This window comes from Amyelois transitella, chromosome 17 (assembly GCF_032362555.1).
Source record: "Amyelois transitella isolate CPQ chromosome 17, ilAmyTran1.1, whole genome shotgun sequence".
In the NCBI taxonomy this organism is placed as follows: Eukaryota; Metazoa; Arthropoda; class Insecta; order Lepidoptera; family Pyralidae; genus Amyelois; species Amyelois transitella.
The window spans coordinates 10,041,217-10,069,082 of NC_083520.1; the positions used below are offsets into that span (position 1 = coordinate 10,041,217).

The following is a 27,866-nucleotide window of genomic DNA, read 5'->3' on the forward strand; positions in this document are numbered from 1 at the left end:
CAGCAACCTACATACCAAATTTCATGGTAATCGGTTCAGTAGTTTTTGCGTGAAAGAGTAACAAACATCCATACAAACTTTCGCCTTTATAATAGTAGTAGGATATTTAATGGTGTGTCGTTATCTCCCATCGCTTGCCTTCCGCGCAGGATTCGCGACAAGCTGGCGCTGGAGAGCCAGGCGAGCCTCCTCCGCTACGAGGCGGAGAGAGACAACTCCGCGCGGCTACAGCTGCTGCTCGACACGCATAAAGACACGGCTGACAGTTTACAGGTTGGAAATTTTATACCCGCTATATATAGATATATATACGCTATAGGTTTTACCCGCGGATTTGCTTTACAAAAAAATATAGGTTTAACGTTAATCCATGCCGTGTGGTTCCCGGCATCAATACAAAAAAGAATAGGACCACTCCATCTCTTTCACATGGATGTAGTAAAAGGCGACTGAGGCATAGGCTTATAAAATTGCGATCCTTTTTTTTAAGGCGATGGGCTAGCAACCTGTCACTATTTGGATCTCAATTCCATCATTAAGCCGAGCAGCTGAACGTGGCCATTCAGTCTTTTCGGGACTATTGGCTCTGCCTACCCCGTAAGGGATATAGACGTGACTATATGTATGTATGTATGATGTTTTTTTTTTAATTTTTCAGCACCAAGACTCCAACATGATACAGATCCTGAAGAAACGCCTGGAGTGTTCCATGCAATCCGAGTTGGAACTGCAACAAAGGGAACAAGAGTTGAGAGCTCGCGTGACGCAGCTGGAGAGACAAATGCTGGACGACGCCAAACACGCGGACAGACTTGTGCTGCAGAACCAGGTGTGTGTATTGTATGTATGTTGAAGGATCTTCTAAAAGTCAGATTATTATCACTTTCCCCTGGCGTTAATGGCGGTTATACTCGGGTTTCCCTTCGACCGAGATCCTGGATTTGGGTAGCTGGGAAGCTTAACCCATGTTGGATCATGGTGTGCCGTGTGGTTCCCGGCGCCAATAGCAAAAAAGAATAGGACCACTCCATCTCTTTACCATGGATGTGGTAGAAGGTGACTAAGGGGTAGGCTTATAAACTTGGAATTCTTCTATTAAGGCGATGGGCTAGCAACCTGTTACTATTTGAATCTCAATTCTATCTTAAAGCCAAATAGCTGAACGTGGCCTGTCAGTCGTTTCAAGACTGTTGGCTCTGTCTACCCCGCAAGGGATATAGACGTGACCATATGTATGTATGTATGTATGTATGTATGGATCATGGTTACACATCCAATTTACAGGTTTCCACGCGATGTTTTTCACTCACGTCAGGAGCATCGCGACTTCGTCCGCGTGGAATAGTTATTTTGAGCATCATTGAAGCCTTCAAGGATGAATAATTTGCCCCCTTTTTTTCACATTTTCCATTATTTCTTCGCTCCTAATAGAAGGTCCTAGAAGTAGCAGCGTGATGTTATATAGCCAAAAGCCTTCCTCGATAAATGTTCTATTTAACACAAAAATATTTTTTTGAATTCAAACCAGTAGTTCCCGATATTAGCTCGTTCAAACAAACAAACTCTTCAGGTTTAGAATAGAATAGAATAGATTTATTTTCAAAATTGGATACAAGGTATTGACGTCACATAACTTAAATCTAATTATAACTACTACCGCTTCCAAAGCGCATGTGTAGAAGAAGCGGCGGAACAAACTACACTGCAGCATTTTCATCGGACGTCAATGTACAAATATAGATCTCTTAAATCTAAATCATGAACGAATACACATTGTCTACATTAAAAAAACATGAATGAATGTAGAACTAGTAACTTTATAATATTAGTATAGACTAGAGGCCGCCCGCGACTTCGTCCGCATGGAAACCCTATCAATCCCGCGGGAACTCTGGGATAAAAAGTAGCCTATGTGTTATTCTGGGTCTTCAGCTACCTACACACCAAATTTCATGGTAATCGGTTCAGTAGTTTTTGCGTGAAAGAGTAACAAACATCCATACAAACTTTCGCCTTTATAATAGTAGTAGGATTAAAGTTTTTAATTTGACAGATGGACAACAACGAGCGTCTGAAAGGCGAGATCAGCCTGTTGAAATCCAAGCTGGAGGTGGAACGCACTCGTCACGGCGACCTTCAAGCCATGCTGGAGCACAGCAGGCTGCAAGCCCAGCGGGAGATCGACGTGAGGAGCGAGGCCTGCACCGCCCTAAGGGGGGAACTGGCTGATACCAAGAGGTAACGTTTGTGGATGGTGGCTGATGATGAAGTTGTACATACATACATACATACATAAAATCACGCCTCTTTCCCGGAGGGGCAGGCAGAAACTACCCCCGGAGGGCATTGTGGTGAAATGCCATGCGATCCCATGATGTCCTCAAAATGGCGAAAAGGGCGCACCGGAGGGGTTTTAGTGGGTAGGCTGGCACATTAGATGCCAGGAGTCCCACACTCTCCCGGGTGAAGACCCGGGAGGCAGTTCGTTAAAAGGATTTCCCCTTCGGAGAAAAAAAAAAAGGCAGAAACTACCTCTTTCCACTTGCCACGATCCCTGCATACTTCCTTCGCTTCATCCACATTCATAACTCTCTTCATGCAAGCTCGGCGGTTTCGGGTACTTTTGACCTGACCCTTTACCAGGATGAAGTTGTGACTGTGATTATAACGGCTTTGCGTAACCCGAAGTCATTTTTTCTACCACAATCGTGTCTATTTATAAGTTTGGATTGTTTTGACGTTATTGAAGAAGATGCTGTGCAGTTTGTTACCGCTTCTTCTGCACGGACGGACACCTTGGAATTATGGACTTTCAGTCTTTGCGAGACGTAGAGAGGGTAAGGGATAAAGATGCGACTAGATTATCAACAAACCATTTCAATTCTCGGCCAACATACATACATACATACATATGGTCACGTCTTGAAAAGACTGAATGGCCACGTTCAGCTATTTGGCTTAATGATAGAGTTGAGATTCAAATAGTGACAGGTTGCTAGCCCATCGCCTAAAAAAAGAATCCCAAGTTTGTAAGCTTATCCCTTACTCGCCTTTTACGACATCCATGGGTAAGAGACGGAGTGGTCCTATTCTTTTTCGTATTGGTGCCGGGAACCACACGACACAAAAAAATGCAATATCTCAATTTGTATTGCAGACAAAAACACGAGATCAGCGTTGAACTGCTCCGAGCCAGAGAACTCCTCGCCGCCAAGACGGCCAGCGTCGCGGAGCTGCAGCGGAAGCTGGACGCCGCGGGCAGACGGGCGCACATCGATGATGCTTTGGTAACGTAACAGCTTATTTCATTTTGCTTTTATACCGACTTCAGAAATGAGGAAAAAGTAAAAAGAATTTATTCGAATAACACAGTTATACATACATACATAAAATCACGCCTCTTTCCCGGAGGGGTAGGCAGAGACTACCTCTTTCCTTTTTCGAATAACACAGTTATAAAACTTACTCAATATGAGTACGTCTGAGAATCGGCCATCATCTATTCTTCATACCACTTAGTAATAAGGGTTGCCCGCAAGTTAATTTGTTTTTTTAATTCCTTAAACATTTATTAATTGGCAAAACAAAGTTTGCTACAGTATAGCTACGGGATAGCTAGTATGTATAGTTACTATGTGTTATGTAAACCGCTTAACCCAATGGTAGACTGTTAGATAATGCTGTTAGCATTAAGTCCGCCTATTGTACTTTACAAATTGTAATTGTTACAATAAAGAATAAATAAATAAAGTTTAAAAGTAGATAGGCAGAATGGTGTTCCCGAAAGGGTACCTTCTCAGCATAATGCTGGCTGTAAACAACACAGCCAGCGCTAATCTGAAACACGTACATTACACATATATTACAACTTATGTTCATTTATCATTCATATAATCAAGTCTAATTCCTTGCAAGGTAAACAGAGCCAACAGTCTTGAAAATACTGTTAGGCTACGTTCAACTGTTTGGCTCACTGATGCAATTGAGATTCATATAAAGTGACAGGTTGCTATTCCGTCGTTAAAAAGAACCAGTAACTCTATGTTTAATGTAATAATTAGGTTAGGAATGAGAGAGAAGTTAGTTAATGATAGTAAATAGCTTCAAGTTAATCTCATTTAATAACATGTCTATTTGACGACCTCTGTGGAGCAGCGGCTTTGCGCTTGCCCGTGACACCAGGGGTCTCGGGTTCCAATCTCGGCCAGGGCAAACTTCTGATGTATTTGCATAAGTATTTATTGCAAAATATAGTATCGTTGACTTAGTATCTCGTAACACAAGTCTCGAACTTCGAAGCCAACTCAATCTGTGTAAATCGATTCCCTACAGTCCGAGATCGAAGGCCACAAGAGCGAGCTGAGCCGCGAGATAGCGGGCCTGAAGAAGAGCCTCGCCGACGGCGCGGGCGCCGAGTTGGCCGCGCTGCGCGACGAGCGGCGCCGCCTGGAGCTGCTGCGGCGGCAGCTGGCCGACAGGGACCAGGCCGTATGTACTCTGTATACATACATACATACATACATACACATATACATACACACATACATATATACATACATACATACATATATACACACATACACACATACATACATACACATACATACACACACCCATACATACATAAAAGCACGCCTCTTCCTCGAAGGGGTAAGCAGAGACTACCTCTTTCCACTTGCCACGATCTCTGCATATTTCCTTCGCGTCATCCACATTTATAACTCTCTTCATGCAAGCTCAACGGTTTCGGGTACTTTTGACCTGACCCTTTACCAGGACGTCCTTAATTTCACTCGTACACTACATACTTGTTGTCTAAATGTGTAGCGGCTGTTCAGCCTACATGGACTGACAGACACTTGATGAAAAAAAAGGACAATATGTAACTAAGACGACCAAACAGACCCTCGGTCCGTTGAAAATGATTGTTCGTTTCGGCCAATGGTAAGGATATTTTAAGCATAACATAGTATATTTATCCATTGTATATTAGTTTGGATACTAACCGATGCTTTTACGGCTAGGGAAAACATCGAGAGGAAACCTGCACTTTCCGGTTACTGGATGTGTAACTATTAGCGATTCAATATGGATTGTGATCTTTTGCGAAAGTTCAAGGTCAGATGATAGTCGCTTCGTGTAAAAATCTGACTCACTAAATCCAGAATCCATGGACTCCTCTCCAGAGTGGCAAGGTTGCAAGCGAAACTAAAACCAGGAGGAAGAAGAGTAGTACATTTTACCCATCGCCATTTAATTTTATCTAAAAACTAGTTGGTCAACCCAAGGGTTCATTCCACCCACCCACGCTCAAGTTGATTAGAACCTCGATATGATTTATGTGCAATGAGATTCAGTTAATATGTTTTGTGACCTCACAATCATTCAGCTTAGTTCACCGCTGTTCATTTCATTCACAATATAATCAAATTCTAATAAAAATGAAAATGAAAATAAATACTTTTTTTTGTCTTGTTTTATATACATATTTTTATAGGTGTTTGCGTAATCGCAAACATGATAAACATAGACTTTAGTGTTAAGAAAAGTTTTTTTGATACTTACTAAAAGACGTCCAATGAAACGGAAGATTTATCTGTTGCAAATAAATTTATTACTCAAAATTTCGCTGTATCGGTTCAAACGTTCGGTTTCACGCTGACATTGGTCTTGCTGTCTTCATCGTACGAAGTCACCTTGGTCTCTTCATCGGTTTCGGAGCACAGCGGCTCGATGGCCCACACGGTGACGCAGTACAGCGTGTACAATACAAAGTACACGAGGTATGTGACACCGGTTACAATGGCGAGGCTGGCCGGGTAGAACCGCTTGTCTTTGTCGCTGCGCCAGGACTCCTCCGTCCATGTGCGAAAGTATTGGCAGAACTTTCTGTTGGTAGTAAAAAAAGAATGATTAAGATTGATGAATGAGGGTGAGGCAAAAGAAATACGGAAGGAAAAGGAAATAGGCGTTATGCTCTATCTCTCTCCCTTTCTCTATTAGACACCTGAAGGCATTATATTTATGTATATATCAGCGTTTCAAGTGAACGAGAAATTTTTAAGAATTAAGAGATGATACCTTAAAGACGAATCTCGCACTCATTTCTGCCCTTTTCTATATTGTTTAACCTCCCAACACCGGTTCTATACCTTCACAAAAAATGAGCGGACTTCTCATTATTTATCGGTACCCAAAGTTTCAAGGCTCTTGGTCAAAAAGCTTCCTATTTCTCGAGAATCTCAAATAGGTCCACACCCAAGATTCACGTGTACTGAATGTAAAACGAAACAAACTAGAAGTAGTACAGAGGATATCAACATAAACTGACCTGAGCGGCGGTATGGCGCGCTCGAGCACGGCCACCAGCGCATGCAGCGCGTGCGCAAGCAGCAGCACCAGCACCCACACGCACAGCAGGTACGGCGGCCAGCGGAAACTGCCCAGCGCTGCTGCAGATACCACTACATTCTTACTGAAATCTCATCATTATTGCGCTATATTTCGCTACAAGTCGTATTCTTGCCATTTCGTGTCATATTCTTCATTGGTGCCGTGTGGTTCCCGGCACCAATACAAAAAAGAATAGAATCACTCCATCTCTTTCCCATGGATGTCGTAAAAGGCGACTAAGGGATAGGCTTACAAACTTGGAATTCTTTTTTAGGCGATGGGCTAGCAACCTGTCTCTATTTGAATATCAATTCTATCATTAAGCCAAACAGCTGAACGTGGCCTTTCAGTCTTAAAGACCGTTGGCTCTGTCTATCCCGCAAGGGATATAGACGTGACCATATGTATGAATGTATGTCATATTCTTCCTGTTGGCTTAGTCCCGGTTGCATCCTCATCACACTGGAGAGAAGCCCTGGGTATGCGTTTGACCATGGACCCTGGATTGGGTGAGTCAGGTTTTTACACGGAGCGATTCCCATCTGACCTTTGCAGGTCAACCTAACCCGTATTGAATCGATTATGGTTATACACCAGTTGCCTGAATGTGCAGGTTTCCTCACGCTTTTTTCCCTCACCGTAAGAGCATCGGTTAGTATTTAAACTAGTAAACATAACTTCGAAATTAGTCATTGGTATATGGTCGAGGTGTGATTCGAACCTGTGCCTTTCTGTGCTTCACGCACTGTGCAACCATCGACGCTACCGGTTACATATGAAGAAGCTAGGAAAGACTTGATTCCCCAATCATCTCTTGTCAAAGACTTGATCTTACACATATAACAGCAACATTAACTTGTACGTCCGACCTTCACTCAGCCCAGACAAAAGCCATAGGATAACTTAACCTTGCACGAGCGATCTATCAGGCGCGGCGGCGGGTTCAAGGTCGCGCGCGACCACGTCGGCGGACAGCATGCGCCTGCGCGCCTCCGCGCGACGCACCGCGTGCTCCGACGCCGCGCGTAGGCACGCTCGTGTCGAACGGTCGGTTGACGATGACTGAAATCAAATAAATCATCAAAAACGGACTTAAAATGTGTAGACAAGATTAGAAAATTAGCTTTCTGTCACTCGTGTGTGTAAAATAAATAAATAATGATTGAAAATTTAAGAGGCTCTCAGCAAGATTTTTGTTTTTCCTGGCTGCATTCTTGATGGAAATAGTTCATAGTGAAAATAGGGGAGTAAGAAGTAAGTCCTCCCGGATTGTAGTTGCACATCTTCTGAAAACCGATTTAAGCAGGTTTCCTCATGATGTTTTCCTCCACCGTAGCCGGTAACTGACACTGATAAATAACACGAGATCACATGTCTTACCGTGGGAGATATCCTGGCGTAAGACATGGGCAACTTCTCCTTGAGTTTCTCCTTCTCTTCTTTAGCGTTGTCCGTCTTCGTTACCGACGGGTGGTCACCGCACATGCTAAAAAATATTATTTTGTTGAAAATGTTTGTGTCTCAGAATAGCTTTGATTGTAAAGATATTTCCTTTCCTGAACTCTTTCTCACTTTGAGTGTTCTATTTACCCTGAATTCTGGGATTCCCCTTTGTTCAAAATTCTTCCTATATATTTGGAAGACTATATCAGAAGCGAAAGTATGTTTAACACAAAATATGTATTAATCTTCTGTCGAATAATATAATTTCTTTTATCCAAACTTTATATTCTCTGCATAGGTATACATGTATGTTTCATATTTTAATTTTTTTGTAAACGGTTGTTGGTCTTCCAAATAACTAAATATCAAAATGGCCCTTATTCTAGAATATGAAGGCTTTGGTCAAATGAATTTCTTACTGTTGCCTTTGAATGAAGGCGGACTCGTGTCTATATGCTTTTTGTTGAACCAAGCTTCTGAGCCAACAGCTGGACATTGAATCGGGAGTAGATAAACCTTGAAATAAAGATAAAGCTTCTGTACTTACACCATCTGCGGTAACTTAGATACTTCGTTCTGTACAGCCTCCATTCCTTGTGTGTGTGTGATCTATGTGCTAAATCTCATGATAAACTGAATTTTGCGATGTTGTTTGTGGGCGCGCGGAGTGAAGCGACGACGCGTCATCTGGCCCGAGCGTGTTTTGGGGACTGCGCTGTCACGCGGCGTCTGACAAGACGCGTTCTATCTTCGAATTTGAGATGACATTTGACATGGAAAAGGCCGCTTGTGCAAAGGTCGAACGGTTATGGAAAATCGCGAAGGTTTTAAGTGCGTGATAAATTGGCAGAATATTATTGTGGGGAATTATGATTATCGTTGAAGGGTGCATAGTGGCGCGGGGTATGGAGTCTAGAAAATATATAATTTCTGATATGTTTTCCTTTTTTCGTTTAACTTGGGTAAGAGTACTCATGAAATATGGGACTACCTCATAACTGACAGATAGCTGAATTATTTGCGTAATCACCATAGGTAATATAAACTAACTACAATAAGGTTTTCAACCAGATTGGGTCACGTAATCAACTACCCATTCCTGAAAGTTAATCTTGGGCAAAAGCGTGACTTCACTCAGAATAGACCTTCAGCGAGGACAATGATAATGACTCGAGTACCTGGTTGACCGAGCTGTGGACGTCAAATTAGTAGTAAAAGCAAAAATCGGTGGACTTCACAAAAATCATAAAAAACATCAAATCCCAACAAATATATTGTATATATGTAACTATAGTTGATATTGTTGCGTGCTCTGCTTATTCAAACATATGTTAAAAGTAATATTTGTCCTCAGCTCCGCTATCTCCACGGTCGCTGTCTTCGCCTGGAAAGCTGTCGCAAAGCGCTGGTCTGGCAGAAACGCTACCTCCAACGCGTGTTGGCTGGCTACGCTGAACTGGAGAGAACTTTACGGTTACCAACTAGAGTGGAACGCAGCACTGGAAAAAAGAGGTTCAAGTGAGTAGACTTTACTGCAAGAATATATTTAAGCTGAATTTGAATAAGTTACGGAGGAACACGAGGCAGTGAAATCGCTATTGTTAACTTAGCTTTATCTGTAATTTTTCTAAAATGTAACAGTTTTTGTAATTCATGTTTTTTATATTACTGTGGCGACTTCACAAATGTCACACGCCACTAAGCTTATCACAGCGCGTTTGCTAAATCGCGCAAGCAAAGATTTCACGGATTTGAGCAATAAATACAATCAATAAAGGCATAACACCTAGCCTGGCGTTATATCTTTCCTTTGTGGCTGTCGAGGGCGAATCATCGCTCCCCCTACATTACTTTATACACCGACTTATCTTTAATAACATCGTTTTGTCGAACAATAAGAAACTACAACAACTACCTATTAACCACGCAAGTAATTATGGCCTCAATTCTATTCTTATGTATTGTAAAATTATGCAACTCTTGCGTCACTGATTTTTCTATGTCAGTGTTTGTGCCTAACATTACCGCTTTTGAATTTGTACTTTAAACGGGACGAAAATACACCAAGGCCAAATTAATATATGTATTGTTTTTTTTCACTATACACCTATATTTCGCATATAGGAAGAATTTTGAACTGTCGGTCTTTAACACACTAGTACAATTGTGTTGTCCTGTGGTAGGACAAGTGATACGTTCCAGAAGTCCAATAAAAAACAATAATTCTTTATAGCATCTAAATATATTACAGCAAATTCACAATCATGTATTAAAAACATAGCAGCAAAAGGCGACCTTATCACAATTTATTTATTACCTGGATTTGAAAAGGATTTGTTTTTGAGTTGAATCTCGTTGGGATAAGCTCTTCATTTAGTAAATAACTATGATTCAATAGGTATTAAATCCCTTATTAGAATAAGATTCACCTATTTTCTAGAGTTATGGTTTTGGAACGGGAGTCGCTTCTTGTGATCTGTATTACCCCATGTCCGATCTTGGTCATAAAAAGGCCCCGTCTTATCTAGAGGTAAAGACGCTACCAAATAAACTTGGAAACTCTCCTGTATAAAAAATATTATTTTAATGATGACCGATATGTTATAAATGAGCAATATCAAGCAAAAAATGTCGTACATTTCACACGTGATTTTATAGAATGTATCAAAAAAAGTGCCGTGTGGTTCCCGGTATCAATACAAAGAAAAATAGGACCACTCCATCTCTTTCCCATGGATGTAAAAGGCGACTAAGGGATAGGCTTACAAACTTGGGATTATTTTTTAGGCGATGGGCTAGCAACCTGTCACTATTAGAATCTCAATTCTATCATTAAGCCAAATAGCTGAACGTGACCATTCAGTCTTTTCAAGACTGTTGTCTCTGTCTACCCCGCAAGGGATATAGACGTGACCATATGTATGTATGTAAGTACGTCGTAAGTGTAATCGTATGGATCTCCACCACAGATGCGTGGCCACGGCGGTGACGATCGTGCTCCGCATGGGGTTCCTGGTGCGGCGCCGCCAGCACGCGCGCGCGCTCGCCGCCAGCGCCGTGCTGCGCGCGCCCGCGCCCGCCGCTGCGCACGCGCACAGTAACACGCCGTGAGTTGATGACATTGCAGTTACTATACCTACCGGACTCACCCAATCCCAGGATCTATGATATACCTGGGTATACCTCCGGAGGTATACCCAGGTCATACCTAGGCCAGAGTGGTGTAAATGCAACCGAGACTTAAGCCAGGTGGAATATACTTACGTCAAAATCGAAAAAAAAATAAAATCGGTTTTACGTTATTGTTTCATGCTTTTTCTCCTAAGAAAAGGCCGAAACATCTTCCAACTTGCCACGAATTCAACATATTTCTTTCTCTTCATAACTCTTTATGTAAGCTCGTCACTGGATATCAAATCGGAAAAATCCTCACATAAGGTCAGGTCAAGAGTATGCGTAATACTCTTGACCTGACCTTTTATGAGAATTTTTCCGATTTGATATCCAGAAAATCATAAAAATCTTCTTTATTTGCAAGACGAAAAAAAGATAGAAAATTTTAATTTATAAACAAAATGTAAAAATTAGTACTAATCTATGTAACCAAGTTAACCTGTGAAACACACAATCCTTTCTACTGTCAGTAATTGTGATTACTCTAATTTTTTTTGGTTCCGCAGCGTCAACCCGCTCCAGTCCACCTCGCCGCCGTCCCGCGAGCGCCCCGACGCGGCGCGGCGGCTGCTCAAGCACGAACTCCGGCTCAACCTGCCGCCTTCGCCTTCTCGTAAGATTTATCAATATCTCTTATAAGCAGAGATCGGAATAGGTAGATTGATTTAATGTACTTGCATCATGAATTACCATGGAAAGCATAACATGGATAAGCCTCTTTTCCGGGATTCCATTTCAGTACTTACACTTACAGTAAACTACATTGTCCGCGGGTAACATAGAACTACAATTTACGTGAACCAAGTCGGGGGAAAACAGTTACAACTAATATATTCTTCATCCCACTTGTAAAAATTCCGGAAAATATCTTAATAATTTACAAATCCCGCAATCTCGGAGGCATGTCCATATTAATAATATACGTTTCAGTTCAATGACCCCAATTCAATCTACCTATTCCGATCTCTGCTTATAAGTTACATCAACGTAACCTGTGCCGTGTGGTTCCCGGCACCAGTACCTAAAAAGAATAGGACCACTCTTTCTCTTTCCCATGGATGTCGTAGGCAACTAATGGATAGGCTTTCAAACTTGGGATTCTTTTTTTAGGCGATGGGCTATCAACCTGTCACTATTTGAATCTCAATTTTATCATTTAGCTAAATAGCTGAGCGTGGCTTATTAGTCTTTTTAAGACTGTTGGCTCTGTCTAGCCCACAAGGGATATAGACGTGACTATATGTATGTAACCTACGCCCAAAGTCAAATTCTGGTATGGCACGATAATATTTGAGCGGTTGAGCCAATCAGAGCGCACCATTTGCACCCGCGAAGTGAACTCTATTATTACGAGACAGTAGGAGACATTTTGTTTTTTAGATTTTAATTTTAACGTTCTTGTAATAAGGTCGTTATTTTATTCGGTTAGATTCGGCGGTAGGTGGCGCTATTCTGGCGACGTATACTTGTTTATATGTTCCCCATTGGTCTTTTTCCTTCCAATGACATCGTTATCCTGTTATTTTCAACTCTGGAGAGGAGGCCGGAGTTCGTGTTACAGTCACGTTTGAATTCTTAACGCAAAAAAGTTTTATGACTGCTAGCTCAGTCTACCCCGCAAGGGAAATACATGTGATTATATGTATGTATGTAATTATAAAACTGCAACCAACACATACTTTAAGTGAAAGAAAAATCTTGAAATAAATTTGTACACATTTAAAACTCTAACCTAATTAATAAAATGTTTCAGTCATCGGTGGCGAGTTTGTCCGTCGGTCACCCTACACCAACTCGCCGCGTGAAGATCCTTTTATATTAAGGTTGGTATATTTTTTCTCTGTCATGTGGCATTTAGCCTTGCGCGTACGCCATACTCGAACATTAGTAAAAGTAAAAATAATTTATTCATAGTATACCATAACAAAAAGACAAAAAGGAAACAATAATATGTACAAAAATAAACAAGTAGTATGGTGTTCCCGAAAGGGTACCCCCTCAGCATAATGCTGGCTATATTGGCTACATTCTAACATACATATATGGAATCAGCAACTACATATTTTCTATTGACACGATTTCTACATGCTTCTTTCGCTTCATCCTCACTCATTTCCATCTTTATGTAATCTTGTCGGATAGTTTTACTCCTTTTAAGTTTCATGGAGAAGTCCCTTATGCCTACTAGGTACTATAATAATATATGGAACAAATAACACAGATTGAGTTATTCTCGAAGTAAGTTCGAGACTTGTGTTACTAATATATGATTAATTAATTCATCAGTTCGCCTCGCGGAGAAGTAGCGTCAGCATACCTCAACAAGTTGGAACTTGTGAGCCGTTGTCTCAACCACGCCATGGACAACGCCAAGGAAGAGCCCTGAGCGACATTCAGGACGCGACAGGTTGCGACAAGTTGCTACAGGTTGCGATTATAAGCGACGTTACTTAAGTTTCTCTGCGAACGGTACGTGTCGGGCTTTAACAGCTTAATTGAAGAAGTAGTTGAAATTTAAGGGGGTGAAGCATGTCGATGTATTGACATTATATCCTCATAATAGACTTGATATTTGAAAAGAAACGTGATTTTTTCACAAATTAAATTAAAATAGTAAATATACAGATTGTACCAATTACAATGTTGTTTGTAAATCTTGAATTATTTGTGATATAGCGTAATAACATGCTGTCTGTCCAAAATCAGTCTCGATGCGTACCTGCATTTAGATATATGGTATGATTTTTCCATGCATTTCCTAGCGTTGGCCAATGAAAGTATTAGACTAGTGCCAAACGAAACGAATATTTGTGTTACTTAATTTATTTTAGCTGTAATCTAGGTTATAATGAACGGAGTACATGATTCCAATGTTTTCATGATTGTTGCCACTCCGCCTATTTGTTTTTTTTTTATTATTATTTCGTGAGGAAGTGAATGTTAAACTTTTTTCGAGTTCGCTGCGTTTTTTTTTTCAAATTCGAAGTATTTATAAATTAGTGCGTGCAGTTATTACTTTAAAAATTTTTTTCTACAAATCGCCCTTGGCTGGTATTTAAGGACATAATTTCTATGAAATATTGTCGCTAGTGATTTAACAAAAAAAAAATCTTAGTAAATATATTTTTTTGAAGATCACGCAGCGAAACGTAAAGGTATTATTGTAGTCGGTACATATATTTAATGTCTAGACACCGCGTGTCGTCCGAACTTGCCTTAATACGAATTTTTTAACAGTTTCAATGTACAGATATATTTTGTAGACGTATTTAGACGTAGTTTTCAAAACTTATTTATTTCATGTACATAATGCCCTCTCGTTGACGAACATTTTATTATTGACATATCTGTAACCTTTTCAGGTCTATGTATGCAATAGTGTAATTTTTGAGAATGTTGTTCGGTATATTTGTGGAATTTTCACATTACGTAGATTATATTATTTAGATTTAATAAAATATGAAGCTCCTGTATTGACGTAATATAGCTTTTAATCAAAAAATACCTCTTACGAGTTTTATGAGCTTACTTCATTGTCTAATCTAAAAATTAATAAAGAGCAATAAAATTATCTACATTCTGTATCGAAGCCCAGTTTGTATGAAATTACCGCTAATAATTTTATTAAAATTTTATTTTCTGTGAATTCACGCCATTCATGTCAATACGGGGGCGAGCACTAGTTAATAAGGCACGCGAGCACAAATCCAAGCCATCTATTAGTATTATTAATTAGAGATTAAGGTCCGGACGCACGGAAGTACAATTTAGTTATAGAATAGGGACGCGAACCGAGCCGACCGACCGCATATTGTGACGACAAGCGGGCGTGTGTTCATTTCTTTAAAAAAAAAAACATTTTTATTGGTTTACTTAGTAATTTTTTTTTTTGAAATGCAGTTTTTATCGTATTTTTATGAGAATAAATATCTATTGTTTCAATTCAAAATTTGAAAGAAAAAACCGATTGCTGAAAAATTCCATTCTCGTTATTCAAATTGAGAACGTATTTTTTACAAATTTTTTTAAAGAACGGTGCACACGTTTCCGCGAGAGTTTTTGTAAAACATCCGTCATTATTAAATTTTTTATTACTTTTTTTTATAATTATTAAATGAATTAATCAATAATAACGGTTGTTGTTTAACGATGGACAATATTGTGTAAGCCAAAGCTAACGAAAGTATTACGAAAGCTGTGTTTTTTTTTATAAACGATTCCATATTTTTCATAGTCTTTCGCACTTTAAATATTATTGCGACTCGAATAACGTACAACTTTTAAGTTTTCTAGCACAAGTATTTTATTAAATATCAAAAAAAAGTCCTAACCAGTTGCGATAGGGATTATTACAGACAGAAATTTAATTAAGTTCAACTTAGACACATTTTTTGCTTAGATTAAAAATACTTTAATTAGTGTGTACGGAACACACTAATTAAAGTATTTTTAATCAATTAAGGTACTTCCAAAAATATTTAACAATAAATCAAGTTTTTTTTTTTTACAGAAAAGTAGACAATGTTTTCAGAGCACTGAAAAAGAATAGGTATTACAATTTTTGTAACGTATCTCAAGTAAAACGTCAGTCCTGTAATTCAAGGATTCTGAAAATGTTATTTAATGTTTTTTAAAGTCACATTAGTTTTACTTTAGAGGTGTCTTAAAAAAAATATAAGTATCATGAGCACATGCTAACTTATAAATTCAAATTAACACAACAATAAAATAGGTAACAAAAATTTTTGGTAGGTACTTATTTGAAATAGTAAATAATGTATAAATAGATTAACTTTTTCATGTTTATTTTTAATTCAAGTAGTACGTATTCGAGTCGATTGTTCCCCAACGAGTTTCCCATCTACACTCAACGCGACCAAAGATTTGTTTAGTAAGGCTAGTTGTATTTAACTCTTTAAATTAGTTTAAATTTAATTAAAACCAATTTAGTACGTATCCAAACATTTTATTATTGATAATTCACAAGACATCCCACAATTTTCTCTAGTCACATTTTAATGTTTCACACACTCGTGCCATAAAAGCTCTCTGTACGTTCAAAAAAGTTGCGAAATAAACATTATTTTGTAATGAGTTCGTTTTATTTCTTCAAATCACAGCTACACTCCGGCGTTTGACAGGGGACTGTCTTGATTGGAGGCAGGAACCCCTGGGTCAAGGTCAAGTCGTGCTGGAAACAATTAAAATATGTAATAATAACTTTCGCCCGGATTCCCTTAAAAATCTTTACCGAATGACTTCAATATGGAATTCAAATTTGTGCGTTAAGGATTTTCCGTTACATCATAGTCAAATTGCTACACCATAATAACATATTACCTACATGTCATGTTATTCTATAACTTAAAAGTTATCACTAAATCCAAATGAGCGCATAACAAAATGCGTAAATGTATTCGATATGAAATAGAATAGATTTATTTTCAAAATTGGGTGACAAGATAATAATTATTGACGTACAACTTAAATCTAATTATCTACCGCTTCCAAAGCGAACGTGTAGAAGAAGCGGCGGAACAAACGACACTGCAGCATTTACACCGGACGTCAATTTACAAATATAGATCTGTTAAATCTAAATCGTGGACGAATGCACATTGGCTACATTAAAAGAAATGTGAATTAGTATAAAACTAATATAATATGTACCTACATACATATTGTACAAATTAGGTCAATAACAATGAGTTATAAGCAGAGATCGGAATAGGTAGATTGATTTTATGTACTTGCATCATGAATTACCATAGAAAGCATAACATGGATAAGCCTCTTTTCCGGGATTCCATTTCAGTACTTACACTTACAGTAAACTACATTGTCCGCGGGTAACATAGAACTACAATTTACGTGAACGAAGTCGGGGGAAAACAGCTACCACTAATATATTCTTCATCTACCTATTCCGATCTTTAGTTATAAATACCTGTTTTTGTGACTTCTGCAAGCCATTTGCTTTTCCCTGACGTTTATAATCATCAGGTTTCCGTTCCGTCTTAGGCGGCGGTTTGTATGGCTCAGCCTTGAAACAGAAGTGAAATCTTTTCCATCAACAAAAGATTATTAACAAATTACTTTGTTACTATTGGTATTTCACATTTAATTCGTGTTTATATGAAATTGAAATATGTGACACCATCGAGTGGGAATACTCAATAGAGGTAGCCAACTCTTCTACCAGCAATATATCAATAACAAAAAAAAATAATTTTCTGCTATCTCGTTCGTAATAACGGACAGTTCAGTTCGCGTATTCAAATGGTGCGCTCCGATTGGTTCATTACGCGCCATTCAAAAATTGTCACTTATGCGCAGGTACCTTTATCGGCGTAACTTACGGGAATACAAAGTGCCATTGTGTAACAGTGTTACTCATTGGGAAAACGATAGTTGCAATGTGTACCACTGCTACACGACGGGAATTTTTTTCCTATTGAGTAACAGCGTTACAGATCGGGGTGTGACTGAATGGGAACGAACCTAAGTAGGGTTTAATGTTGTACGTGTATAACATTGTACGACTTCTCTATTAGAGAGGATTTGATGACCATACTTTTTGCATGTTGACATATCGAGAGATTGAATGAGGACAGACTAATAAAAGAAATTTATAGTGTAGAGCTGACTGTAAAAGTGGGATAGGGCCGAACTTTCAAGGATCAAATTTCGAATGTCTTGAAAAAGGGAGATGTTAGGAATACCCTTTATTGTCGAATATGCATGAAAAGAGTAATGAGTGTGCAGGAAGCGTGAGAGGTCTGTATATTTTTACTTAATTATCTAGTTCCTTTATTGTTTGCCGGTTGACTGGAAGAGATCCCTTTATGGGATAAGTCCGCCATTGCAAGTGATTCGTTTCTTCTATAACTATGCAACATCTCTTGTTACTATGTAAATGCAATAAAACACATAAACAGCACGTAAGTTTCCTACCTGTGGAGCTTGCAAGCCGTCTCTCCTCTCAGCGGCAGCACAACCCCTTGCCGTGCCGCCATCACCATCATCATCATCGTTGTAATCGTCGGGCGCGCGCTCGGGCGGCGGCGGCGGCTCGCGGCGGTACCCGGGGTCCGGGCGCGCGCGGTCGCGGGGCGCGGCGGGCGGCAGGCGCGCGCGCAGCGCCGCGGGCGGCTCCGGCATCGGGTACAGCCGGTACAGTTTGCAGTACCGCTACATTGTAAGACAACTATACAGGGTGACATTTAAAACAACTGCATCCTTTTAAACATAGACTATACCCATGCTTCTGACCTGTTTGAGCCTATTTTTATTTAAATTAAACGTCATCATTTTCACATTTAAAAAACCCTCAAAAACTACGTCACACGCTTTACGAGTATTAAAGACCAATACTACAAAAAGAAATTAAAACTAAACATGTAAATAAATTATTTTTCCAGTATCGAGAGAATTGTCGAGATCGCTCAGCTAAATGAATTGTGCCGTTGACCTCTGAATCTTACGCGTCGCTTTTCCGCCGGCCGGGGTGATATCACGTATTTAGGATCGTGAATTTTGATACTTTTATTTTTTTTCGTACTTTCTTAAATATCAACCGATATTTTTCTTTTAACGTTTTTAAATATTCTTTAGATGAGTACACTTACCAGTTAAATTTATGCAGTTGAATTAAAAGTCACCCTGTATAGTCTTACTGGCAAACGTTATTTTGCATTATAAATAACTAGCTGTGCCCGCAACTTCGTCCGCATGGAATAGTTATTTTGGGCATCATTGAAGCCGTCAAGAATGACTGATTTTCCCCGTTTTTTCTTTTCACATTTTCTATTGTTTATTTACTCCTTATAGTTGCAGCGTGATGTTATATATCCTAAAGCCTTCCTCGATAAATGGTCTATTCAACGCAAAAATATTTTTTCAATTGGAAACAATAGTTCCTGAGATTAGCGCGTTCAAACAAACAAACTCTTCAGCTTTATAATATTAAAAAATAAAGATTATTAAGTAATTTCTAGTTAAAAACAAATGTAAACAACCCTTATCACTAAGGGGTATGAAAAATAAATGTTAGCCGATTCTCAAAACTTCTTGATTTACTTACGAAATTTCATAAAAATCGGCCAAGCCGTTTCGGAACGAACATTGTGACACGAGAATTTTATATATAGATAAGATTTGAGTGCGCTTGACCTCAATCAGCCTGATGGTACAAACTCTAATAGTGCCTATTCATTCTCTCGCCTTTAAAATCCTACACAACATACATACTTGCATATGGTCACGTCCATATCCCATGCGGGATAGACAGAGCCAACAGCCTTGAAGATTAAATGGCCACGTTCAGCTATTTGGCTAAATGATAGAATTAAGATTCAAATAGTGACAGGTTGCTAGCCCATTGCCTAAAAGAAGAATCCCAAGTTTATAAGCCTATCCCTTAGTCGCCTTTTACGACATCCATGGGAAAGAGATGGAGTGGTCCTATTCTTTTTTGTATTGGTGCCGGGAACCACACGGCACATCCTACACAAAATGAACAAAAAGATTTCCTCACATCCACAGCCCTGATGTATGAGATCTTCGGGCTTATATCAGAATGTTGTTGTCATCATCTCGCAATGCATCATACCAGCTGGCGGAAGATCTTCCCTTTGGTGGCGGTCGAGTCGAAACATCGCTCCCGCTACAAGCTCAAAAATGCCTATTAACTTGAAAATCCTACACAAAATGATCAAAAAAAGTCTCCTCACATCCACAGCCCTGAGCAGCGGTCTCTCCGGCCGCTGCTTCTCCCTGGCCTCCTGTATGAGGTCTTCGGCGTGAGTCAGCATCTTGTTGTCGGCGTCTCGCAACTTCTTCTCGGCGAGCTCGCCGTAGAAGTGGCGCGTCTCGGCGCGCTCGCGAGATTCACGATCTTCGCGTTCTTTCTACATACATACATACATACATATGGTCACGTCTATATCCCTTGCGGGGTAGACAGAGCCAACAGTCTTAAAAAGACTGGCATGGCCACGTTCAGCTATTTGGCTTAACGATAGAATTGAGATTCAAATAGTGACATGTTGCTAGGCCATCGCCTTAAAAAAAGAATCTCAAGTTTGTAAGCCTATCCCTTTGACGCCTTTTACGACATCCACGGGAAAGGGATGGAGTGGTCCTCCACTCCATCCCCCTTTCCCGTGTATCATATATAGTTGATACAGAAAAGAATAGGAATTCTTTTTTGTATTGGTGCCGGGAACCACACGGCACTTCTACTCACAGCGTTCTTTCTATAAATAAATAAATATATACCTACGGGACAAATTACACAGATTGAGTCAGCCTCGAAGTAAGCTCGAGACTTGTGTTGCGAGATACTAACTGAACGGTATTATATTTTATAATAAACACTAAGGTATACAGATAAATTAGTTATTTTTTTCAGTCTTTCAAGGCTGAAAAAAGTAACTAATTTGGTAGACTGAAACTAATAAACTAATTAAACAAGGCCCTGTCCACCCCGCCAGAGATACATATGATTAATATGTACGCAAGTACTTATTCACGCCAGGCGGTGAAAGAAGACTAAATAAAACTTACCCATAATTTGATTATATCCTCCCGATATTCCCTGATCTTCCTCTCTTTTTCTTTGCGCAGTTCCTCCTTGTAATCTTCATACAGTTCTTCGTTCTTGAACCTGCAACATTACAGCTACTTTATATCATGTGGGTAAGCTCTCGCGTGGGACTTCGCACCCGTGGGAATTTCCAGAAAAGAGTACCTACCTACCTAGCCTTTGTTGCTTAAGGTCTATATGTAAATATAAATACGTCCGATGAAAATGCTGCAGTGTAGTTTGTTCCGCCGCTTCTTCTACACATGCGCTTTGAAAGCGGTAGTACCTAGTTATAATTAGATTTAAGTGATGTGACGTCAATAAGTGATACCTTGTATCAATTTTGATAATAAATCTATTCTATTCTATACCAAATGAATTACAACCACAATATACCATATACCAAAGTAATATCATAAAATTATTTATTTATTTAAACTTCATTGCGCAAAATACAAATGTATAGCACAATTGGCGGACTTAATGCTGGAAGCATTATCTAACAGTCAACCATTGGGTCTGACAGAGAACTTTATGCGAACTAAAATAAATACCTACACAAAATATAAAATAAAATAATTATAATATACATAGATAAAAACTACAATAAATAGGTACCTACATAAATAAATAGGTGCAGCGATTATCGAAATGAGTGAAAAAGCTTATAGGTACTGTAGGAGTGATGATTCGACTCGACCGCCACCAAAGGGAATATCTTCCGCCAGGCTAGGTGTTATGTCTGGGGAACTGCGGCTCCGATGATGTTGTATATATGCTCCAATCCGTGAAATCTTTGCTTGCGCGATTTAGGCTATTAACTGTTTTTGACTGATAAATAAATATATACGGGACAAATTACACAGATTGAGTTAACCTCGAAGTAAGTTCGAGACTTGTGTTACGAGATACTAACTCAACGATCCTATATTTTATAATAAATACTTATATAGATAAACATCCAAGACCCAGGCCAATCAGAGAAAGTTCGTTTCTCATCATGCCCTGGCCGGGATTCGAACCCGGGACCTCCGGTGACACAGACAAGCGCACTACCGCTGCGCCACAGAGGCCGTCAATTAAATTAAAAAATAAAATTAATTATGATAAAATTAAAACTTATATTAAACCTATTAGTTTAATGTCACCCTGTATAGCTCCAATCCGTGAAATCTTTGCTTGCGCGATTTAGGTTATTAACTGTTTTTGACTGATAGCGTAAAGTTAACCTGTTCATGATCTCAAACTGGCGAATTGTGTCGGACTCGTGCAACCGCCGCGCTTCGTCCTGGAGGTATTTATTCCTCGCATCGATCCGCGCCTGCTTGAACTTCGCCAATTTGTCCACCTGCGCCTGCGCTCGGGCCTCCATCCTGGAATTAATGCGAATTATGAGCGGGTCGCTCAGTGACCACAGCTGATTGTAACATACACTTATACCTACATATGGTGACGTCTATATCCCTTGCGAGGTAGACAGCGCCAACAGTCTTGAAAAGACTGACAGGCCACGTTCAGCTATTTGGCTTAATGGTAGAATTGAGATTCAAATTGTGACAGGTTGCTAGCACATCGCCTAAAAGAAGAATGCCAAGTGTATAAGCCCATCCCCTAGTCGCCTTTTACGACATCCATGGGAAGGAGATGGAGTGGTCCTATTCTTTTTTGCATTGGTGCCGGGAACCACACGGCACTATGTATGTATACTTATATGATTAACTCACATGGCTTCCTTCTCCCTGTTGGCCTTTTCGAGTACGGCCTGCTCCTTGGCGTCGCGGTCCGCGTCTCCGGACTCCAACTTTTGGCTGATCTTCTCCAACAAACGTAACTTCTCAGCTCGCGCCTGCGCAGGAATGTAATGTAATAGGTAAGTATTATAAAAGTTGAGTATCGAAGGGCGTAAAGGTGCGGTTACAAATAAAACACAACCATTCCTCTCATTATTACTCACTTTACATATCTATATTAATATCATAGAGTTTGTTTGAACGCGCTAATATCAGGAACTACTGGTTCGAATTGAAAAATTATTTTTGCGTTGCGCTGGAGCAAAGAAATAATGGAATAATCATGCGAAAAATCGGGGATAATGATTCATACTTGAGAGCTTCAATGATGGCCAAAATAACTATTCCACGCGGACGAAGTCGCGGGCACAGCTAGTTAAAAAAATATAGAAGAAGTAATGCCTCCTTCTCAGTGTTCCTCCTGGCGGCGTCGACCCTGGCCCGCGAGCGCTGCAGCACGGCGATGAGCTGGTCGTCCAGCTGGTCGCGCGCCGCCGCCTCGCGCGCGCGCCGCGCCGCCTCGTGCCGGGACTGCTCCATGTCCGACAGGATCCGCTTCTTCTCCTCAGCTTGCTGGAGTAGAGCTCGTCATGTTGATTAAGGATTGTGGTGAGTAACTGCTGTTTCTGTTACTCTTGGACTGTCAATTTACGAGTGACAAGTAGACCTCGTCATGTTGATTAAAGATCGTGGTGTCGGGTCAAGAGTAACTGTGGTTTCTGTTACTCTTGGTAAGTAAGTAAGTAAGTAAATGCTTTATTGTTCACTAAAGGAGTACATTACAAATAAAAACAGTACCTACAGTACAAAGGCGGGCTTATCCCTAAGTGGGATCTCTTCCAGCCAACCTGACAGTAAGAGGATCATAAACAAAATTGAGGCAAGGGTGAACAAAAGTTCTTTTACTAGAGTTATCCTTAAGACACAACAATTATATACGTAAAATACAAATAAATAAATAAAGTAAATATATAAACATGTATATATTCTAAATTAACTTCAAAACCAATTCAAGACTCGAGAAAGAATTTATTAAGCTTATTTTTGAAGGAATTAGAAGAAGGGGACAATTTTATAAGAAGGGGCAGTTTATTCCAAAGGCGAGCAGCCAACACGGAAAGACTTACCGTAGGTTTGAGAATGGTAGTCAGGTCTTGTCAGTCTTGGTCTGTCAATTTACGAGTGACAACTAGACCTCGTCATGTTGATTAAGGATCGTGGTGTCAGGTCAAGAGTAACTGCTGTTTCTGTTATTCTTGAACTATCAATTTACGATTAGCTTGTGTGAAGAGATTTATGAATGTGGATGAAGCGGAAGGAGTATGCAAGGAGCTTGGCAGAGAGTAAATACATAAAATCACGCCTCTTTCCCGGAGGGGTAAGCAGAGACTACCTCTTTCCACTTGCCACGATCTGTGGCAAGTGGAAAGAGGAAGTACTTGCAAGTGAGTAGATAGATAGTAAATAAAACACCATTGCAATGCAATTTGCCCCGGGAAAATAATTTTATGTATGTAGGTATGTCACTATTTGTCGTTAGGCCGCCATCGCTATTTTGCGATAAAAGTTTATTTATTTGTAACGACACCTGGTGATCACAAACACATTTAGTGATAGCGTAAAAAAAATGCCCATTTGCGAAGTGCGGGAAAACTTATTTGCAAATTGTCCATTTTGAGATGTTCACATTATGAGAAGTGTCCCTTTTGAGAAATGTAGGTACATTTTGCGAGATGTAAATTTTTGAGGTGAGTGCTTATTTTGCGACCCTCTCAGGCTCATCTCCGAACAGGTCATGACGGAACCGGGACTTAATGTCACGAGGGTTGAAAATCAACTCCTGATCATGAGCTAACCCCGAGCTTGATATCAAAGAGACCAACAACAAACGTCGATAATTGGGGGGGAAAAAATTACTTTACTAAGATTTATATAAAAACTTCCGAAGTAAGTAATACTAATTGAATGTGGGAATTGATTGAGGTGTAAAGAACTTACGAATTTTTCTTCGAATTCTCTGAGGGCTTCCATTTCTTCGTCTGCTTTAATGTTATCGATTTTCTGCATTGTTAACTCTGTTTCATAATCTCGTCTATTTCTTTCCGATATTTCTTGTGCCCTGGATATCATTATTTTAGTTAATATTTAGAAAATTATTTAAAGTTGTATATAAAGTTAAAAAAAATTATAAATTTTGATTTTGCTCGATTTGAAACTGCCGCCGCTTACCCGCCATATTTTTTCGTTCATAAATTGATTTGTTTACAACTTCTTTATCACACGTGTAATCGATAATATGATAATTAAGTATTAATATTTGTTTAATTGAAAAATAATCGAGTTGAATCATAGGTTTGTTTAATTATATTATAAAAGTAAATTTAAATAATCAAAACTAATACAAACTGTTCAAGTATTTCTTTTTGATGTTGTTTATTAACTTCGAAACGCCTCTTTTTCCTTAGCTCCAGTAATTCGTTCCACTCTTTGGCTTTTCTGATGATCTCCTGGTCTTCATGCCTCTTCTCCTCAATAGCTTGCTGGCGCAGCTCTCCCAAAAATTTCAGCTGCTCAGCCCTTTCTTTCTGGACTACAGTCTCTATTACTGCACTGTAAATTATGTTCATTTTGAATTATCCAAGTTGTGTAGGTAAAGAAATGATTGTTTTTTAAAGAATGTAAATCTGAAGGTGGCCTTCGAGTCTTCCCAGTCTGTTGGCTATATTTATCCCGTATGGGATAAAGACGTGATATTATATGTATGACATCGTTCAATGAAAATGCAAGTTTTTTTTTATTTGGTTAATAACTAAAAATTACCTGAGCATCAATTTTGGTGCATCCTTGTTTTTGAATACTGTGTCCCGGGCGCTGTACATTAGTCTCTGCTGTTCCTCTTTCTTTCTCTTGACATACCGCTTGTAGAACTTGGTGTTGGCCTGTTCGGCAGCTTGAATCCGTGCCAGACGTAATTCTTCATTGCGCTTGTTAACATTCTGAAAGATCACGAGTAAAAGTTATTTATCTTGATACGTATTTTAATTCTGAAAGGTCTTGGCCGAAAACTAGTCAAAGATGTAACATTTTGTACAAGACAGAAAATAAAGTAAAAAGAAAATCTTTCGCTTGAGAAGTGCACATTTACTATGCGTCGGTTAAGTCACTTTATGAAAAACGAATAAACACACTGCCTCGAGCAACACCATAGGTACTTTAAACAAAGGTTCATGAAAAGTAATTTTATCACAGTAAGATTTCCATTGTCTTAAGAATATTTACAATTAAGATTCGTCTTTTAGGCGATAGCAACCAGTCATTACTTTATTCTCAATTCTACCACTACACCGTCCAACTGAAGGGGCTTTTGAGTATTTTCGAGGTAAGGTATAGACTTGATAATAGAAAATCTTCTTGTTCGATGGATTTTAGTCGGTAGGTACAATGGTAACTTATGTCCACAGAGTACTCACCTCCAAGGAGTTGGGCCAGTGTTTAGTCATCTTATTGCTCTCTTCGTCGAGATAGCGCACGTATTCCCGTCGACGAACCACTTCTGGGTCCTCTTTGTCGTGGTCTGTCCAGCCGACGATGCGGTTCCATTCTGCTTTGTTCATTACTAACGGCATTTTAGATCCCTATCCCTAGGTTTTAAAAAAAAAGTAAGAACGGAAACGTAAAATGGTCAATCAGCAGTAACCCGCAACTTTAACCGCATAAAGTTTAACATGTATACCTCCAGTTCTAAAATCGGTTCAGCGGATAAGTAAGCAGTGAAAGCCTAATAAACAACTTTTGGGCTATTGTATTGCGAATGAAGAAGGTGCGTTTTAAAGGTATTTTGAAGGTTTTTTTAAAGGTTTTTTGAAGGTACGTTTTAGTAGGTATTAAAGTATTATCGATGAGTGTACATTGTCGAATAGCTAACACAAAAGCCCTATTCTTACCTCGTTATTTAATATCAGTATGAGATAATGTGTTAAAAATAAATTGTATAAAAATAAACTAGTATCCTCTTTTTACTCAAGTATTTTCATATTACTTTTGAGTGCTATCGTTTATGGGCTATAAACCCGTCAGTTATTCTTTTCAGTTTAATTTTAGTTTTCATTTCTTCTGTCAGATTTACAGATGGACAGTAACTAAGTTTTCGTAAACAAAAATAATCAAAATTAAAATAAAGCTTGTGATTTCGATGATTGATCAAATATTAAATTTTCACATGACAACAATATGAAGCCACGAGTTACCATGGAAATGTATTCAATAAAATTAATCGATAACCTTCGTTGGCATAAACTGATACTATATACTTCGATCATTAAAAGATTTCTGAACGTACAAGAAACTGCCAAATCCTGGTGAAGTGTCAACTGTCAATCCCGGTAGTATTTATGTCAGCCACGTTGGAAGTGCCAACTCGGTGTTTTTATGGTAAATAATAATTAATCTTACAAAAATTTACTTAAAAGGATGTAAAAAAGTATTTTACATTTCCTCCTGCTTCTTGTGGATGTGGTTCGTGACTCCTCCATTCATAGTTTACTTGTGGGATGCGTTCCAAAAGTGTGACATAATTTCCCAAATAAGATTAGTTTCGGAGCTTATTGGACGATGTTTTTCGGTTTTTTCAGTGAGATTGTGGCTTAAAGATGAAATTGAAAGAATTGAAGAGGACTGTGAACGTGAGTTGGTCACCAGCGGAGCATTACCCGGTGCTGCTGGCGGCCGGCTCCGCGGGCCAACAAGTTGATGCATCGTTCAGCTCAAACTCGTATTTGGAGATATATGGACTGAACTTACAAGACCCCGGACTGGATCTAGAGCTCAAATCAAGCTTACAGACGAAGCACAAGTTTGTTTTCTTCATTTCAACATTAACACTTCAAGACAACTTGAATAAGCTTAAATGTAGCAGATTGAAAAGTGTATTTCTGTTAAAATTAAATCCAATTGTAAATATGTTCAAAGAATAAATTATAATGAATGTCAAAAATAACTATATTGGTTAATTTAAATATATTTAACTGATATTGTATGTAATGTTAATATTTGGAGGACTTGGATTCATCAAGTACAGAATAAAAAATAATAATATAAGAAAGCAATTTTAACTATAACCATAGCCACAATACAAGTACTCACCATTTTGTATTAAAAATTCAAAATGTTTACTACATTAATTTGTTCCAGGTTTCAGAAATTAGTGTGGTCTGGTGCAAATGTTATAGTTGGTGGCTGTGATGGAGGATTATTGGAGTTCTACAGCGCGGACAAACTCTTGAAAAATTCCAGTGAAGCTTTACTTGGCACCAGCACTAAACATAGTGGTGAGTGTTTAACCTTTAAGTACCGACGTGCGGTCTCAGAGGCCCCGGCAGATATTAAACTTGCTAGTTTACCTCTTTCCCCGCACAACACCGATCCCTGCTCTTTAGTAGCTGCATGGTCAGTGTCCACGTTGACATCAAAACAGGAAGGGT

General features: G+C 39.2%; 4 protein-coding genes across 9 annotated transcripts in view; 2 read left to right on the plus strand and 2 right to left on the minus strand.

Annotated features, from left to right (window-relative positions):
• Positions 1 to 16,089, plus strand: part of LOC106142369 (golgin subfamily A member 4) — a 78,959-nt gene extending 62,870 nt beyond the window's left edge. The window contains exons 28-37 of the mRNA XM_060948998.1: positions 150 to 273; positions 659 to 829; positions 2,054 to 2,238; positions 3,158 to 3,287; positions 4,333 to 4,488; positions 9,191 to 9,354; positions 10,806 to 10,943; positions 11,517 to 11,623; positions 12,764 to 12,833; positions 13,297 to 16,089. Coding sequence (XP_060804981.1) covers positions 150 to 273; positions 659 to 829; positions 2,054 to 2,238; positions 3,158 to 3,287; positions 4,333 to 4,488; positions 9,191 to 9,354; positions 10,806 to 10,943; positions 11,517 to 11,623; positions 12,764 to 12,833; positions 13,297 to 13,396 — 1,345 coding nt within the window. The 3' untranslated portion in view covers positions 13,397 to 16,089. The remainder of the gene's footprint in view (positions 1 to 149; positions 274 to 658; positions 830 to 2,053; positions 2,239 to 3,157; positions 3,288 to 4,332; positions 4,489 to 9,190; positions 9,355 to 10,805; positions 10,944 to 11,516; positions 11,624 to 12,763; positions 12,834 to 13,296) is intronic.
• LOC132902716 (uncharacterized) lies at positions 5,575 to 8,585 on the minus strand. 2 transcript variants are annotated; one of them, XM_060948865.1, is made up of 5 exons: positions 8,384 to 8,585; positions 7,774 to 7,879; positions 7,302 to 7,455; positions 6,332 to 6,449; positions 5,575 to 5,889 (listed from the first exon to the last, which is right to left on the minus strand). In XM_060948865.1, the coding sequence occupies exons 1-5, from the start codon at positions 8,425 to 8,427 to the stop codon at positions 5,640 to 5,642; spliced, it is 672 nt and encodes a 223-aa protein (XP_060804848.1). In that variant the 5' UTR covers positions 8,428 to 8,585; the 3' UTR covers positions 5,575 to 5,639. The 2 variants fall into 2 exon arrangements, with proteins under 2 accessions (XP_060804848.1, XP_060804847.1); XM_060948864.1 differs by having other exon boundaries at positions 6,332 to 6,452; positions 8,384 to 8,584.
• Positions 16,090 to 16,094: 5 nt separating the features above from the next.
• On the minus strand, positions 16,095 to 26,012 carry LOC106140774 (trichohyalin-like). The gene is made up of 12 exons (XM_060948801.1): positions 25,857 to 26,012; positions 25,207 to 25,382; positions 24,793 to 24,996; positions 24,385 to 24,505; positions 22,789 to 22,959; positions 22,321 to 22,442; positions 21,826 to 21,969; positions 20,578 to 20,677; positions 19,743 to 19,919; positions 17,965 to 18,201; positions 16,958 to 17,053; positions 16,095 to 16,201 (listed from the first exon to the last, which is right to left on the minus strand). Exons 1-12 carry the CDS (start codon positions 26,010 to 26,012, stop codon positions 16,112 to 16,114), a joined length of 1,794 nt encoding a protein of 597 aa, XP_060804784.1. The 3' UTR covers positions 16,095 to 16,111.
• A 738-nt stretch (positions 26,013 to 26,750) lies between these two features.
• Positions 26,751 to 27,866, plus strand: part of LOC106137471 (protein transport protein Sec31A) — a 33,084-nt gene continuing 31,968 nt past the window's right edge. For 4 of the 5 annotated variants that reach the window (XM_060948732.1, XM_060948735.1, XM_060948734.1 and 1 more), the window contains exons 1-3: positions 26,751 to 26,817; positions 27,018 to 27,238; positions 27,577 to 27,713. In XM_060948732.1, coding sequence (XP_060804715.1) covers positions 27,036 to 27,238; positions 27,577 to 27,713 — 340 coding nt within the window. In that variant the 5' untranslated portion in view covers positions 26,751 to 26,817; positions 27,018 to 27,035. Of the gene's footprint in view, positions 26,902 to 27,017; positions 27,239 to 27,576; positions 27,714 to 27,866 lie in introns of all 5 variants that reach the window. The other variant, XM_060948733.1, reaches the window with a different exon arrangement.

Bases quoted from the DNA above. Each gene is read 5' to 3' on its own strand.
- LOC106140774 (XM_060948801.1), bottom strand. From the start codon at position 26,012: ATGCCGTTAGTAATGAACAAAGCAGAATGGAACCGCATCGTCGGCTGG. The intron at 19,920-20,577 runs GTAAGTTTTATT...GTATGTATGTAG, and splicing joins AGGATATAATCAAATTATGG to AAAGAACGCGAAGATCGTGA. The intron at 18,202-19,742 runs GTGAGGAGACTT...CTTACAATGTAG, and splicing joins CGCTGCTCAGGGCTGTGGAT to CGGTACTGCAAACTGTACCG.
- LOC132902716 (XM_060948864.1), bottom strand. From the start codon at position 8,427: ATGGAGGCTGTACAGAACGAAGTATCTAAGTTACCGCAGATGGT. The intron at 7,880-8,383 runs GTAAGTACAGAA...AATATTTTTTAG, and splicing joins TCTAAGTTACCGCAGATGGT to CATGTGCGGTGACCACCCGT. The intron at 6,453-7,301 runs GTTAAGTTATCC...TGGTATCTGCAG, and splicing joins TGATAGATCGCTCGTGCAAG to CAGCGCTGGGCAGTTTCCGC.